The sequence below is a fragment of the Sinocyclocheilus grahami genome, unplaced genomic scaffold (genome assembly GCF_001515645.1).
Source record: "Sinocyclocheilus grahami isolate Dianchi unplaced genomic scaffold, SAMN03320097.WGS_v1.1 scaffold98.1, whole genome shotgun sequence".
In the NCBI taxonomy this organism is placed as follows: Eukaryota; Metazoa; Chordata; class Actinopteri; order Cypriniformes; family Cyprinidae; genus Sinocyclocheilus; species Sinocyclocheilus grahami.
The window spans coordinates 717,304-732,735 of record NW_015505277.1 but is presented as its reverse complement, the minus strand read 5'-3'; the positions used below and the strand labels follow the sequence as shown (position 1 = coordinate 732,735).

Here is a 15,432-nt window from a genome sequence, read left to right as displayed (position 1 = left end):
CCACCATGTTAGCCTGGTCAGTCAAAACATCTCCAATGACCGCGGTTGTATATTGAGAAGCGAGCTGATCGTTCGGGGGCTAAGGGGTTTCTTGCTATGCAACCAGCACTGGTTATTTTTAGAAGCACTCTCTACACCTGCAGTGATGGTTTGCCATACTAACCAACAGCATTCGTGGTATTAAATACAAAAACATAAACAATAAGACTATGAAAAACTATTATTGTTACTGTAACGTGGAAATTCTGTTTATAATAAATTGCTTTGACGCACTCATCTCTAACCGATAACAACATACTTCCACACTGAAATGCACACTGAAACATGCATTTTTTTTGTATTGCAAACAATGTTATACAAATAAACCTGAATTAATTCTACAGTAATTATTCAATTTTCACACAAAAAAACGAATTCCTACTAAACAGAACATAATCATCATCATAATAATAACATATTCTGTGTGGATAATCTGCACTGTAAAAATGTATTTTTTCAAAGTTGTAAATTAAGCTTCTTAGATTGTTTTACAAGAAAATTCTACTTTAAAATGCCACATTTAATTCAGTGTTTTACTTGCTGTTTATTTATAATTGTTTGTGAAATTTGGCAAGAAAAATAGTTTCTATGGCATACATTTTGCCATAGAATGTGCATTATGAACAACTGAACAATCCATCCATGTTACCAAAGTTACCTGAAGTCTGGATTCCGGTTGGGTTTAAGGCCATAGAAGCCAGCAGACAGTGTCACGAGCCATCTGGGAATGAAATTCCCATTTTTACACTCCAAATACGGAGCTGACCAGTGAATTTGAGTTTTGTCGGTAATATAACTTTCTCCACTGCGCACAGACGCGTCAAAAGAGGCAAAATCTTGACTCAGCACTCGTTTCTGGAGATGGGTCTTCTTTTTATTTTTATGCTCATGGTACCACTCGGTATCAGCCGTTCTGTTCTTCAGTATATGGTGGGCAGTGTTGGATAAATCCTGGAGAATTATCTCTCCACCTGCTCGTGTGGCCTGAAGGTAAACAGGTGGCCCTTCAGGAGGGGACTCGGTGCTCAAGGTGATCACTGCTCGATGGATCTTGATGTCGCCCTCCAGGATACTCCTGACCAGAGCGTGGTACCACTCCATATCGCGTCTGGGGCTGTGATCTCTGGACCTGTTCGTTTGTAGGATCATGTTGAGGAAGTTTGTGGCGTGAAGGACCGTGTCCAGAACGCTGCGCATGGAGTGATGCGCGTCTCCGCGCGTCCTTCCCCGCAACACCGCCAGCTCATATCTCTTGGAGCAGTTGCCGTGTTTTAAGGTGGAGGAATCCCCCGTGTGCAGAAACGCACTCACCACTCGGGGTACCTGTTCCTCGATCTTCTGCGCTAAACCCGAATGTGGCTTCCGGAGGTGCGCTTGCTGGTTGCTGTGCGTATTATAAATGGGCAGCTTTGCTTTTAGGTCCCGATCATGTTCCACATATCTATAATTTGATCCTATAACAAATCCCACTTGCAAGAGTAACGATATCCGGATTATGGCCATATCCTTCAATCCCGCTCTTTTACCTTACCAGCTTCAGTTCACCAAATCTGATGCGAGAAATCGCAGCTGGAATGAATCAAATCAGCACAGCATTTTCACCTGTGGATTTTCACGCATTACGGACTCCTGATTCCTGGCCAGAAGACAGTTATTGCATCGGTAATCCCTTTCCTCTCATGTGCATTGGTGTTGTTTGTGTAAGTGATGCTGGCTCGGTCTTGTACCTCCTCGCAGGAGCGCAGCAGATGTGCAGGATCCCCGACGCTCTCCTCCCAATATGATGCTGGACCACAACAGACGTGATCGAAGGAGAGAGAGAGAGAGAGAAACAAAAAAATGCTATTTTTCGGAGGTAGGGAGTTAGTACTTCACACTTGGATGACAAACACACTCCGCCCTCTTTCGTCAACTCCAGTCTTAAAGCATGAGAACGGCTGAAACCATTTGCTATAACCAGGGGCGTAAATTTCCTCTAACAATTGGGGGGGACAATAAACATAAAATTTCTCAAGAGCAATTTTTGAAGGGGACACAAATAATACAGCTTAAATTGTACTTGTAAGGACAAGTACTACTATTAGTGCAGCGGTCTCCGTTGTAGACATTACCATCATCAGTCAAGCAGTAACGTTATTATTGCTAACATAGCGGATTCATCGAAAAATACATTGGCATCATCTGTATTAGATAGAAATTAATCACTTCATCCGATGTTTAAGTGAATAAAATAGCCTTGACAGTCGAGTTCCACAACTATTGACTTTGCTCACCAGACTCACTAGCAGTTTTCGGGGTAACGCAAGTTACGTAATCAGATTACTTTTTTCAAGTAACTAGTAAAGTAACGCATTACTTTTTAATTTACAAGAGAATGTCTGAGTTACTTTTTCAAATAAGTAACGCAAGTTACTTTTTTCCAATTTATTGATTGACAGCTCTGGTGTCGCCATGGTGACAGAAATCAGAAGATGTTACTGTAGTTCTAAAATAAATATGAATATGCATTAATTCATCTCACTCACAAAAAACACAGATTCAGTATTCCTCAAAATGAATAAAAATAATGCAACTCAGAATATGACGCAAACCTGCAATAATTAAATGTTAAACAACACAAATATCCTTTATGTATTTAATCCCATTCTATTAATCAATGTCTTTGCTTCTGAGCTTCGATGATCCAGTTCAACCGTATTAATAAGCAAAAATTACTCTAGACAAACATTTGTGTCTTTTTTTATTGCTGAAGTGTGTTGAAATGTCTTCTTCTGCATTTTCCTGTATGGACGTAAATTTACTTTCCCTTCAGCCTGAGGCTGATTCATTTCACTTCTGATGTGAAAAGGCTTTTATATTTGCCAAAAATATAACTTTTTTATTTTAAAAACAAACAAGCAAGCCCTGTCCAGATTTTAAAAGTAACGCAAAAGTAACGTAACGCATTACTTTCCATAAAAAGTAACTAAGTAACGTAATTAGTTACTTTTTTATGGAGTAACGCAATATTGTAACGCATTACTTTTAAAAGTAACTTTCCCCAACACTGATCACTAGACCAAAACTAGCCCACTCACATTTCGAGGGGGGTTAAAATTGCATTCCTGGGGGTAAAATACATGTTTTTCGGCGGGGTTCCTGCAGTAAAATTCGCATTCATATCACGTTATTGGGGTGCTTCAGCAACATAGCCCAGTTCCGCGGGAAAACCATGGACTCGGCAACCAGTGTTGCCAACTAATTTTCAGGGGAGGTTGCTAAAGGAAGGTTGATTTGTTGCTAAAAGTTGCTAAATGATGCTGTGATGACATTGCGTGATGACGTCATTAAGTAATCACATGCAAAATTGTGTCAAATCTCAGCAAAAACATATATTTTATATATGTTAATTTAGATTTGTTCATAGCAATATAAATGCATAATATAATATTAAAATATAAATAACTATTTTTAAATTCATTGAATTATCGAAAACTTACACATTTTTGAACGATTACAATTTAAGTTTTATACTTTAAAGCAGTTTATTAGTAGTTAGTTAGTATGCTGCACTCTAAGAAAAGTCAAAAATAATGCACAATCTACTGTGAGGCTTGTTGCTAGGTGCTTTTGGAAGAAAAAGTTGCTAGGGTAGGCTGAAAAGTTGATAAATTTAGCAACAAAATTGTTGCCGTCAACTGAGGTGATGTAAAAGAGGAAAGCAGGCATTTGGACCAAAGCACTGTGAGGCAAGGGAAGGGGAGACTCAAAATGTTTCCAAACTTAAAACGCATTTTTGCCCGGTTTGCGTTGTTTTACTACCTACAAAGTTATTTAAAGTATAAAACATTGTTATTTACAATACACACCTTTTCCCTCAAACAGGTAACGTTATTATTGCTAACATAGCAGACTCATCGAAAAATACATTGGTATCATCTGTATTAAAGAGAAAATAATCACTTCATCTGATGTTTAAGTGAATAAAATAGCCTTGACAGCCTTGGAGTTCCACAACTATTGGCTTTGTTCTCTCTCACCGGACTTGTGTGTGTGTGTGTGTGTGTAATGTTAGGTGATGTAAAAGAGGAAAGTAGGCATTTGGACCAAAGCACTGTGAGGCAAGGGAGGGGGAGACTCAAAATGTTTCCAAACTTAAAACGCATTTTTGCCCGGTTTGCGTTGTTTTACTACCTACAAAGTTATTTAAAGTATAAAACATTGTTCATTGAGATACACAGCCATGTTTTTAATCATATTTTTAGGGGGTACAACCCTCAGATGGGGGGTCCTGTCCCCCCCCTACCCCCCCCGGGATTTCCGCCTATGGCTATAACATCTAGTGGTGTCCGATTCGCGTAGGAATCGTTCATTGAGTCGGTTCTTTCAACGAACCATTTCGCAAAACAGACTCGTTCGGTCAGAGCGCTTATCCACTTCTCGGATGCGAATCGGCTACACTGAACTGAACCGTTCGAAGGAACCGATTCGGGCAAATCAGTCGGACTTCCCAACACTACTAACATCCCGTCTTCTTCATCACCTTATACGGTTTAGGAAAGTGCCCTTGATTGGTGTGTGGCCATTTCTGCTGTCAGTCATTTGACGGAGGGCGTGTTTGTAAAACTGAAGGCGCTATCCAGTGCTGAAAGGAGAAAAACATACATCGAAAAAAACGACGATAAATCACATTAATGTTTCGGGTTTCGGTAAAAAAAAAAAATAGACGCTCGATGGGCAGGAGTACATTTATAACAGCTCTGCTATAAACGTCAACAGGGCGACGCTGTTTAAAAGACACGATAAACGCGCCGTTTATTAATTTATTACAATTAATGCGCTAGTATTGAGAAGTAACAATAAAAACGAATTGCCGTGGTTGTTTATCATAATAAACAGATCGCGTTCTTGTTTTCCGTCTGCGTTGTTTTTTAATTGTTGGTCTATGACATAAATATGACGGATGTTTTTCGCCGTTGTCTCGCTATTATTTCTAAGCTCGTCTCGTTAAGACGCCCTCAGCTGTTCAAAACGTGTTTTAAAACCCCAACGTAACGTAACTTCGGCTCCGCTGCGCACCGTTGCGCTGTTTTAATAGTTAGTTGACATGTATAAGACGGGCTTTGGTAGCGTTGCGTCGCGTCGTGTCCCCCGTTCCGTTTTTTTTTTCAGACGCCAGCCGAGTTAAAATAGTGCTCGAAAAACCGTGATTTCCCATCCCGTTGCGTTCCGTCTATTTGGTATTGACACAGACACGAACGCGTTCTCGCTTCTGAGTCGCGGTCTCGCTTACAGCGCCGCGTTTTAAGACGCCGTCGCAAGTTTTAAGCAGTTTCAAAACGTGTCTCCGCCACGCTGTTTGAACGCAAGAATGCGTCCTGTGCGAACGGTCCCTTGCGCTGATTTAAATACAAATACAAGTCAATGCTGTGATACTAATCAAGCATTAATTCTTGAATTAAACATACAAGCTGTTTGCTTCGAGGAGACATGCTTGTCGCTCACGGGGGAAATACTGCAGTGAAGCGCACAGGATGAACGCATGCGACTGCGTGAGGATGTGAATCATGGTGCAATATGAGTCATCATCACCGCACTAGCGCTTAATCCAGATCTGTAAACAATGAGATGTTCAGAGCGGAATCTAAACGCGTGCGTCAGGGGCGCAAATGACTCAAGCGTCCAAAGGAACTGAAATGGCACGTAAGAACAAACAATCGGTGATGCCATCACTGTCTTCAGAGGTACACGGCTCGAGCTTACCAAAGCTCCTCATAGCTCCGCATCGTCTCTGAACCATATGTTCATAAATGGAATTATTTGCACATTATCAGATCATTTGGTGTTGTTATAATATACTGATTATGTATCCAATCATAACTTAGCTCCTGATATGAATTATGTAAAAAGGGAAACAGGGGCTTGTTGTCACATGGGAAAGTCTCACAAGGGATATATAGATATATTATAGTTAATTGGAAGGTTCTGAGTCAAAAGTCTGAATACACATGCTTGTATTCAAATCAAGCGTTTTGTGTTTCATAATTATAGATAAAAAGCCAAATAGAGAGGTAAAATATAGAGGAAAGCATTTTTGTTAGTATTTCAAATGACAACTGCTGCAAAAATGAAGAAGCATGTTTCTACAATGTGTGCAAATGAACTTACTGTAAATGTCTTTAATTTGAGCAAACTTTGTAGGTAATTTATTATATTGCTTTCATTTATTAAAAAAAAAACTGTTCATTGAAAAATATAATTTCTTGCATGATGGAATTTGCTCAGTTACATTTCCCCTAGCTGCTCGTCTGTGGCCAGGGGAATGCTAAACTAGCTGCTGGTTGTTTTTGCTAAGAAATTATTTTTGTACATGAATATAAACAGTGCCTATACACTCTGTAAAAAATATGGCCCATTGTACCATGTTAATATGAAGACATTTTCTGTATTGATTTTTCACAGGGACTCTTATTTTGAATTAAGCATTGCAATTTACATGTATGTATTTGACAGATGCTTTTTTTTTCAAAGCTACTTAAATTTCATTGAGGGAACACATTTTAAGTTCTTGCTTTCCCTGGGAGTCGAACCCATGGCCAATGCTAAGCAACATGCTTTACTGTTTGAGCTACAGAAATGTTTTTAGGATTGAAGGAAATTTTCATTAACCTGACAGGTCTGGAAAAGGTCAGGATATTTTTTTCTTGGATATTTCTGATCTTTATTTTATAATTCATGGTTTTTAGCAGTGCCTTCATTGACATGCTCTTTCGACACTTTCAATTTAGAGATTTTCAAAAAGGTTGAGTTTTTAAAGGATCTTGTGTCCATAAATTTGGGCTAAATCTGTTGAGGTTCATTAAACTAAACTGTCTTTTGGCGTCCTTGGTGCAGTTAAATGAAAATACTCACTGTTTCAATGGTAAAGCAGCAAGACGCAAAAACAAAATGCAAGTTAACATGATTTTAAATTGTAAAATCTCTTTCTAACCTTTTCTATGTACAGTAATATTTCAATTAACATTCTATAACCATTTCTACAAACATATATCTCATATATCTCTTAACAGACATGTATGTGTGTGGTGGCATGCATTAATAGGTTGTCACAGTGTTTCATGTTGTGAGGAGCTTCTGAGGCGATTGGCTTCTCACATAATACATTCAAAGCAAAATGAATGCATTAATGATCTTATGGCACTGTTGTGTAGACTGCTTTATAGAGGTGCAGTTTTCAATGCAGTTTTGAAAACTAAACTCCTCTGAGTCAGAGTTTTTCCCCTCTGTTTTTCTGTCTTTTTTAGGAGTTTTATGGCGTGTCATCATATCATATGCAGGGAGAAGACAGGCGAGACCAGAGGTGACTGGAGTGTGTGGCCACAGAGGGGATGTGTCAGACCCTTATAAACAACCTGATCAGGTGCATTTGGCAGCCATGGGGGTAAAATATGTTTAATTTTTATTGAACAACCTATTCACTGAATGTGTACACATTAGGAAACCAGAACCAATCTGTGTAAATTGTTAGTAGCCTTTTTATTTCTGTTTTAGTAAACAGTCTTTTAGCAAACATAACTTTCTGTCTTACTTTCTGAAATGATTGCTACACTTTCTAGTTTCTACATGTGACCTTCTAGAATAAAAGTAATCTTGACAAACAGAGTCAGAGATATCAGTCTTTGCAGATTCAAACAGATAGGAGCTGTACTTGCACGAAATAGCTGACCAAGTTGGCCGCTGAGTGAACTGACCTGCCTTAAAAGGATTTGTAAAAAGGATACATTCAGATTAGGACTTTCTTATATTTCAGAACTCTCTGAAGGGTTTTGTTCTGGGAATGACTGGTATCTGCTATTGTAAAACATTAGGTTTGTGTGCAAAAGCTATCTGGCAAAGTGCCCTGCAGTCATATTTGCAAATAGACACCTTTTTATAGATTAGGAAGTCACAGCTTCTAAAGCAACCACCCAGTTTATTGATAATCTAGAGTTTACATGGGTTATTCCGGACTACAAAGTTGCAATATTTACATTACCTTTATTATGTCATATGACAACATTCTTGTGCTGCTGATTTATATTTACCTTTCATTCACACAAATGGCCTTGTTTAAAGAAGTATTTTTTTCTAATTTATCTTTTTTGTGGAATTTCCATTCCATTCAGATTTAAACTTCTAAAGATTAATCTAAAGCTTGATTAATTTGACTTTTCAGATGTCTGTAATTCTTAATGTAAATTTTGTATCCTTAAATTTCTCAATGATATGCTTGAATGAATGATGCTTTCTTAGCAGAGACCACTAATAAACAGCCTATAGGGTGCCAAAATCCCATTATTATCGCATTATGAGGGTGCATGTAAACGCACTCATTGAGAAATGACTCTTCCTACATTTTTGCAAAACTCCAAAACATACCTATAGATGCAATTCACTGCAGTTTCCAGCTAAAATGAACACTAGAGGCAATAAAACTGCTTCCACATTTGGCAGATTATTGATTAATAAAGTTTTATTTTTGCATGGTTCCTTGTACATTACTGTATTATGACACTTTTACCATAGCACATGATTTGTAATGTAATACATTTCAGTGCTTTTATAATACATCCAAATGAATGGCTTTCTGATGTGGCAAACTTAGTCTTTAGCTCGCCTGGTACAGACTGCACTTGGGATGTGGAGAGCTCGGGAACGAATCTCATGAAATAAGGGTCAAGTTGAAGACTTGTAGAAGCAAGCTACTCTACAATGGCATGATTGGTTCAGCAAATACTTTTTTCACATTTGCTTTTGTTAACACTCTTGGTTAGGATTATGTCAGTGTTGAGGAGTAGCTAGTTACATGCAATGCCATTACGTAATATTTTCAGTAAAATATCTATATGTTGAATAATATTATTTTGTTGCTTTGCCTGTTTTTGATATGCACAGTGCCTCCTGCCATTTAAAGGCTGTTTAGTAAAGAAATGCTATTCTGATGCTTTTCTTGGTTCTTGTTTGAATTTCCAGTGCACCACGTCAAAACCACCCATTATATCAATCCATATAACTTGTCTGAGAGTTGCCACCATGGCGAGTGATAAAAATGTGTTCCAGTGCTGTGCTTTAAAATTAAATGTTTGAAAATGATTAATAGTTTAAAACAATTATAAAACAACAGAGGAACATTTGACAATGAACTGGCACAGGACTGCAAACACAAGGAGAATAAATAGGGAGCAAACAAGGAGGGTAATGAGGGACAGCAGGTGGGGCAACTGAACCAAATTGGGTGAGGTTAGACAATAGACATGAGAGCACATGGCACACAGAAACAAACAAAACAAAAGCCATGTGCTCACACAAAACAAAAACACAAGCACATGGCCAGCAAAACAATCACAAGCCATGTGCTTGAACAAAACAAGACATGAATACTCAGCTAATGAGAACACTCATAAGCCACGAATTCACACAAAACATGACAACATGAAAGCACACAGCCAATGAAAAAACCCAAGCACAGGACAAAACATAACAAGAAAGCACACAGCCGATATAAACACGAGCTGCATGCAACAACACAAGACAATTAGAAACACAGAAAACAATAACACAACAACACATGCGGACAGAAGAGCGCACGGCCCGAGCAAATTTGAGACCACGCATTCACACAACAAGACAGAACATGGAGCGCGAGTGTCTGAACCCCGACGCGAAACCAAAACTGAACAAGACATGAGTGCCAGGATCTGAACACCACTCTCCAACAAGAAACAAGGCACGCGGACAAGAGAGCACACTCAAAGCCATGCATTCCCATAAAGAGCTCCGCCCCCTGCATCGGTGAGCTGAGGGTGAGCTGAATATGGCGAGACATAAGTGCCAAAACGAAGAGGTGAGGGATCCAGCCCCCGAATCAAGCTCAGAGCGCCCTACAGTGGCCGCTCCTCGAAAATGCCTGCCCTCCCATCCGCTCCAGCCTCCTCCACCACTGTCAACTGACAGCCCCTCTGCTTGCCCTCAGCCCACCATCATTGCGGTGCAAGCCCCGCGGGACAGTCATCCTCCAGCATCACCATGGTTGGTGTCTCCCTCACCTCCGCCTCCAGCCTCCGAGGCCTGGACTCCGCCTCGTCCCGTAGACCCAGTGGCTCCACCCCGGCTCCTAGCTCCCTCCCCTCCACCGTCACCCATCGATCCATCAGCTCCACTGGGCTCCCTCATCCCTCCGGCTCCGCCTTGGTCGGGCGTCGACCCGCCATCGCCTTTGGACTCCACTCCTCTGGCTGCACCTCGTCGCTCTGTCCCACCGGCTCCGTCGGGCTCCTTCCTCCCGCCATCTCCACCTTGGTCCTCAGTCGCTCCGGCTCCGCTGCAGATCTCCGCCTCCGCCTTGGTCACCAGAGCCCTCGGCTCCACCCTGGCCCCCCGGATCCTCGGCATCCCCCTCCCTCGTTGGCTCTCCGTCTCCGCCTCGGGCTCCTCCACCACCTGCTCCGCCACCGTTGGTTGGCCCCCTGGAGTCGGTGGCCATTCCTCCTGTTATGGCTGTGGCCTGGGTCCTGCTGTGCTCTTCCTGCTCCGGGTCCCTCCTGTCTCCTCCCTGGAATCTGTCTGCTGGCTCCCTCCCGGGCGTCCGTCACTAGTTCCCACCCACTCCCCTCCCCATGTTGTTTCTACGGCGAGGACGCACCTTCCGGAAGGGGGGAGTAATGTCACGCCCCTGGACTCTTTGTGTTGTGTTTTCCCTCCCCAGGTGTGCCATGTTCCCTTTAATTAGTCATTCCTTGCACCTGTGTTTTCCCAATCACCCAGTGTTTAAAAGCCCCAGTCCTTTCAATTAGTGTTTGTCGGTCCTCAAACGTCATTCCTTGTGTTCCAGTGTCTCCTACGTTCCCCATGTGATCATTAAAGACTGTGATTGAAGTTATCTCCGTGTTTCCTTGCTCCTTACCTCCCGAGAAGTGTGACACTTACAGAAAACATTCAGCTATTTTAGATTTTTAAAACATTTCATTCTGTGTGAACATATTATTATTATTTTTTTTTATTATTCGTTTTTACTTTGTTTACTCCCTGTAGTGTCTGAATATGTGATATATGTTGCTTACCGCATACAAGATAAAACTGAGAAGGAGATTGCAAGTGAGTAAGTTATTGAAAAGAGAGGAATGCCATCTGTTGTGTGTTTCTCTATCTCCTCTTGTCTGGAGAGCGAGGTAAAATGAGACACCTGCAGATTGAGACAGTTATCTACATATATGCTACTTAAAGTACATATGGAAATACAGTATGTATACTGAATTTACAGATAATTTGGTCTACAATATATTTGCATGTGTGAACAATTCCTTCACAGGCTACTTATAGTACCTTGAGTCCTTTGCTGAGCGTTTATTTTTGGATAGAACATTTTGGAACTGTTGAAGCCATTCAGAGGTTCCATTGTTATCCTACAAAAAGTAGAAAAGTCTGATGGCACGTGCCTGCTGGATCACGCCTTCTCTTTCTTCAATGACTCCTACTGTAGAGCCAAGAAAAAAATAATGATAAATTGGTGAATTTATCATCAATAATGTCCAATATGGGATTTGAGACACAGTCCCTATTTTCTCTGGCACAAATATCTTTAAAACTTATCTGAGTTTAGTTGGCTTTGACAGAGAACCTTATTAAAATGTTTCCTTCCACAACAGAAAATATAATCACTGAATAGTTTCCTTCAGCATAGAGTCTTTGTTTTGAAAACAACGAATCGTTATTTGGAAAAGTTTATTTTACAAAATGTCTGGCTTGCTTGGAAGGTCCATTGATAGGTGTGAACTGTTTCTCAACGTCATTGTTCTTGCGGTCTTAGAGAAAGTACAGTCCTCCTCCCAGAGCAGCGGACATTATCAGAGGAATGACAAAAAAACCCAAACCGGATAAGAACCAACCAGATGGCCAAGTTTCTCAAAAAGCTTAGAAACTGGTTTCTCAACGCAGTCTGTACGATAAAACGCCATAGTCTTCAAGGAAAGCGGAAAAACAGGCAAGACTAGACTGAAATCTGTTCTGAAAGATGTTCTCATCTGTTCTATTTATTAGTCTACACATTTGCTTAAACCCTGCCCAGAGGTGTGTTCATACTGTATAAGGAGGGTGATTTGTAATAATTATCCAGAAGAAATACTGGTATATTTTATATTTCCTCAGAATCATTTTCATGACCCCAGGGCATTTGAACTATGAATGGAGGAAGTTTTTATTTATAGTATCAGTTGGTGACAACAGTTTTTCATTCACAACAGAAAAGGTTAAACATCTAAAGGTAAAGGCAATATGATAAACCAAGTTGCACGTGAAAGTGGTGTTATTCAGGCCTCTGACTGGCTGATCATTAAAAATATAGCTTGAAGTCAGTAAAAAAAAAAAAAAAAAAAACTGGTGTGGGCTTACTTCCCCAATTATTTTTGCGGGGTGCAGACAGCTAGTCAATAGTTTACTTATGGCAAGACAATAGAGGCAAAAAAAATTTGTTTCACACACTGGTCAGTTTTGAGATTTTGGGCTATTTGGCTCAAATACACTCACAAGTGTTTATTTTATTCCATTTTATCTATTTGTATCTGTAGTTTTCAGTTACAATACATATCAAAAGTACTTTATTTCTGATGCACCGAGACAGAAATATTAACTTCAGTAGCACTTACAACAAATTTCACAGTTTTATTCTTATCTATAATCTGAAGGTTTTTGCATTTGGCTGGTTTTATACATTTTATTCCTAAAATATTGTGAAGATTTCTTTTCATTTCTTTTCAAATCCTTCACTATCAACAACATGAAACAAGAATTTTGAACCTTTTGAATATCTCGTATTTTTTTTTGTTCTGAAAATGTATGCCAGTTAGTGCATATTTAGATTGATAATGTATACAGGTGCATCTCAATAAATTAGAATGTCGTGGAAAAGTAAATTTATTTCAGTAATTCAACTCAAATTGCGAAACTCGTTTATTAAATAAATTCAATGCACACAGACTGAAGTAGTTTAAGTCTTTGGTTCTTTTAATTGTGATGATTTTGTCTCACATTTAACAAAACCCACCAATTCACTATCTCAACAAATTAGAATATGGTGACATGCCAATCGGCTAATCAACTCAAAACACCTGCAAAGGTTTCCTGAGCCTTCAAAATGGTCTCTCAGTTTGGTTCACTAGGCTACACAATCATGGGGAAGACTGCTGATCTGACAGTTAACTTTTCCATGACATTCTAATTTATTGAGATGCACCTGTAATTTGCATACTTATAACATTTCTTAATGTAATCAGTCAACATAGTTAGATCAGCATAGTTTGATTATACAGTAATCATAAAATGAGTATGCAGTATATGACCGTTGCATTTTACTGTCCATGTTTATTCAATGAACCATAAACAATTATTGCACATGCATGTGTGGAACAGTCCTTAAAGGGATATGTAGGATATCAGACCGAATCAGACAATCTAAGATTTGGTCAAAACCGAGTTGAGGCACGAGGAGTCACAAAAATTCCACAGAGGCCCAAGACAACAGGATGTCATAAATCAGCCCCCAGCCTCTCTGAAGCAAGCCTAAACCTAAGCCCCTGTCACAGAACAGTTTTCAACATTAACACAAAAGAACACATTGACAAGTCCAAGGAGATTGTAAAATTTTGGGGCAAGTTATCAAGAATAATGGTCAAAAGAGATGACCGCATGACTATCACACGATAGTAACTACAGTCACAAGCTCCTCGTAAATTGACTTCCCCCACTTTACGACAAGAACAGAGAGACTAAAATTCCTTACAGACATTTTAATCTCTGGTCTTCATACATTCACAGAATGGCACGGTAAACTGCCGATCTTGTTACTATGCTAATTAATAGTGTTTTCACTATATTTTGGATATTGATATCCATTGCAGAATTGATGTCATACGGCTCGTTCACTGAATCGCAGGCCGTCTCAGTGATCCGCCGTAAAACAGTGATTCTGTCCTAATTCCCTTGCATATCAATGGTGGAGTTCCCTTTAAAATCTTAAATTATTCCCTTTGAGCTAAATTATTATTGACCTGTTTACCTTACAGATAGCTCACCCAAAAATGAAAATTTGATGTTTATCTGCTTACCCCCAGGGCATCCAAGATGTAAGTTTGTAGATGTAGACTTTGTTTCTTCAGTAGAACACAAACTGAGATTTTTAAGTCAAACCGTTGCAGTCTGTCAGTCTTATAATGGAAGTGAATGGGAATCACGGCTTTAAGAAAAAAAAAACATACACAAACAAAACCAAATTAAACCCAGCGGCTCGTGACGATACATTGATGTGTAAAGACACGAAACAATCGGTCTGTGCAAGAAACTGAACAGTATTTATATAGTTTTTTTACCTCTGATGCACTGCAATGTCTGAACTGTCCTGAGCGAGTCCTCGACAGCCGGTGCGTGACGTGTCTTCTTGCTTTACGGCGGATCGCAGACTTATAAGTGCATTACCGCCACCTATCTCTCAAATGGACCATTGGCACTCTATCTACAATCTCAATTAGGAGTGTCAATCGTCCATTTGAGAGATAGGTGACGGTAATGCACTTATAAGTCTGCGATCCGCCGTAAAGCAAGAAGAAGACGCATCACGCGCCGGCTGTCGAGGACACACTCATGACACACTCTTTAAGACACTTCCAATGTACAGGTGGCAGAACATAAAGGTTACAGTTACAGGAACTTAGTACTTTAAAGTGACGTAACTCTGAAAACACCAGAAGAAAGATGCCAGGTAAAAGTAATGTCACAGTTAAAAAGTATTATCCATGACATACCGTTACATTTCGGAGAAAAACTGGAGAGCAGTTATTGATCTTCATTGATCTAATTGCTTGGAGCAATTTAGGAATATTTTAAGGATATTTTAATTCTTTCATCTAAACTTCTCAAAAAAAAGAGTTTTAAAAATCCCTTTTTAGCATTTTGTATTTTAAAGTTCATTTTGTAAAACCCAAATAAGCTTTACAGACAGTATTGGCAAGTCGGTTTTCACATGGAATTGGGCTACTTTTAAACTGTTTCTGCTGGTTAATTTTTCTCTGTGTGTTAAAGGTTTGACATATTGCATAAATTATATTTGACTAAAATGCTAGTATTGAAATACTTTATATTTTACCAATGATAAAACAACACTAGATGTTACGCTTTGTGAAGCAGGGCCACTGGTATGGAGCCTTTGAGCTGTGTTTATGATCACTATGATACAATGGTTTTCATTTTGCATAACATTGACTGTAAAATATCTATTTAAGGTATGGGATCATATGTTGAGATTTGATCTTTGGAATATGGTCATTGGTATATTTTTGACTGGCCATTAGGCAAGGTCACAGTTACAGGAACTTAAGACATTAACCC

General features: G+C 39.5%; 1 protein-coding gene across 2 annotated transcripts in view; it reads right to left on the bottom strand.

The window, feature by feature from the left end:
* Positions 1–1,916, bottom strand: part of LOC107588021 (probable G-protein coupled receptor 158) — a 113,657-nt gene extending 111,741 nt beyond the window's left edge. For both annotated transcript variants that reach the window (XM_016276003.1, XM_016276004.1), the window contains exon 1: positions 698–1,916. In XM_016276003.1, the coding sequence (XP_016131489.1) occupies positions 698–1,542 (845 nt within the window). In that variant the 5' untranslated portion in view covers positions 1,543–1,916. The remainder of the gene's footprint in view (positions 1–697) is intronic.
* Between the last annotated feature and the right edge of the window lie 13,516 nt (positions 1,917–15,432).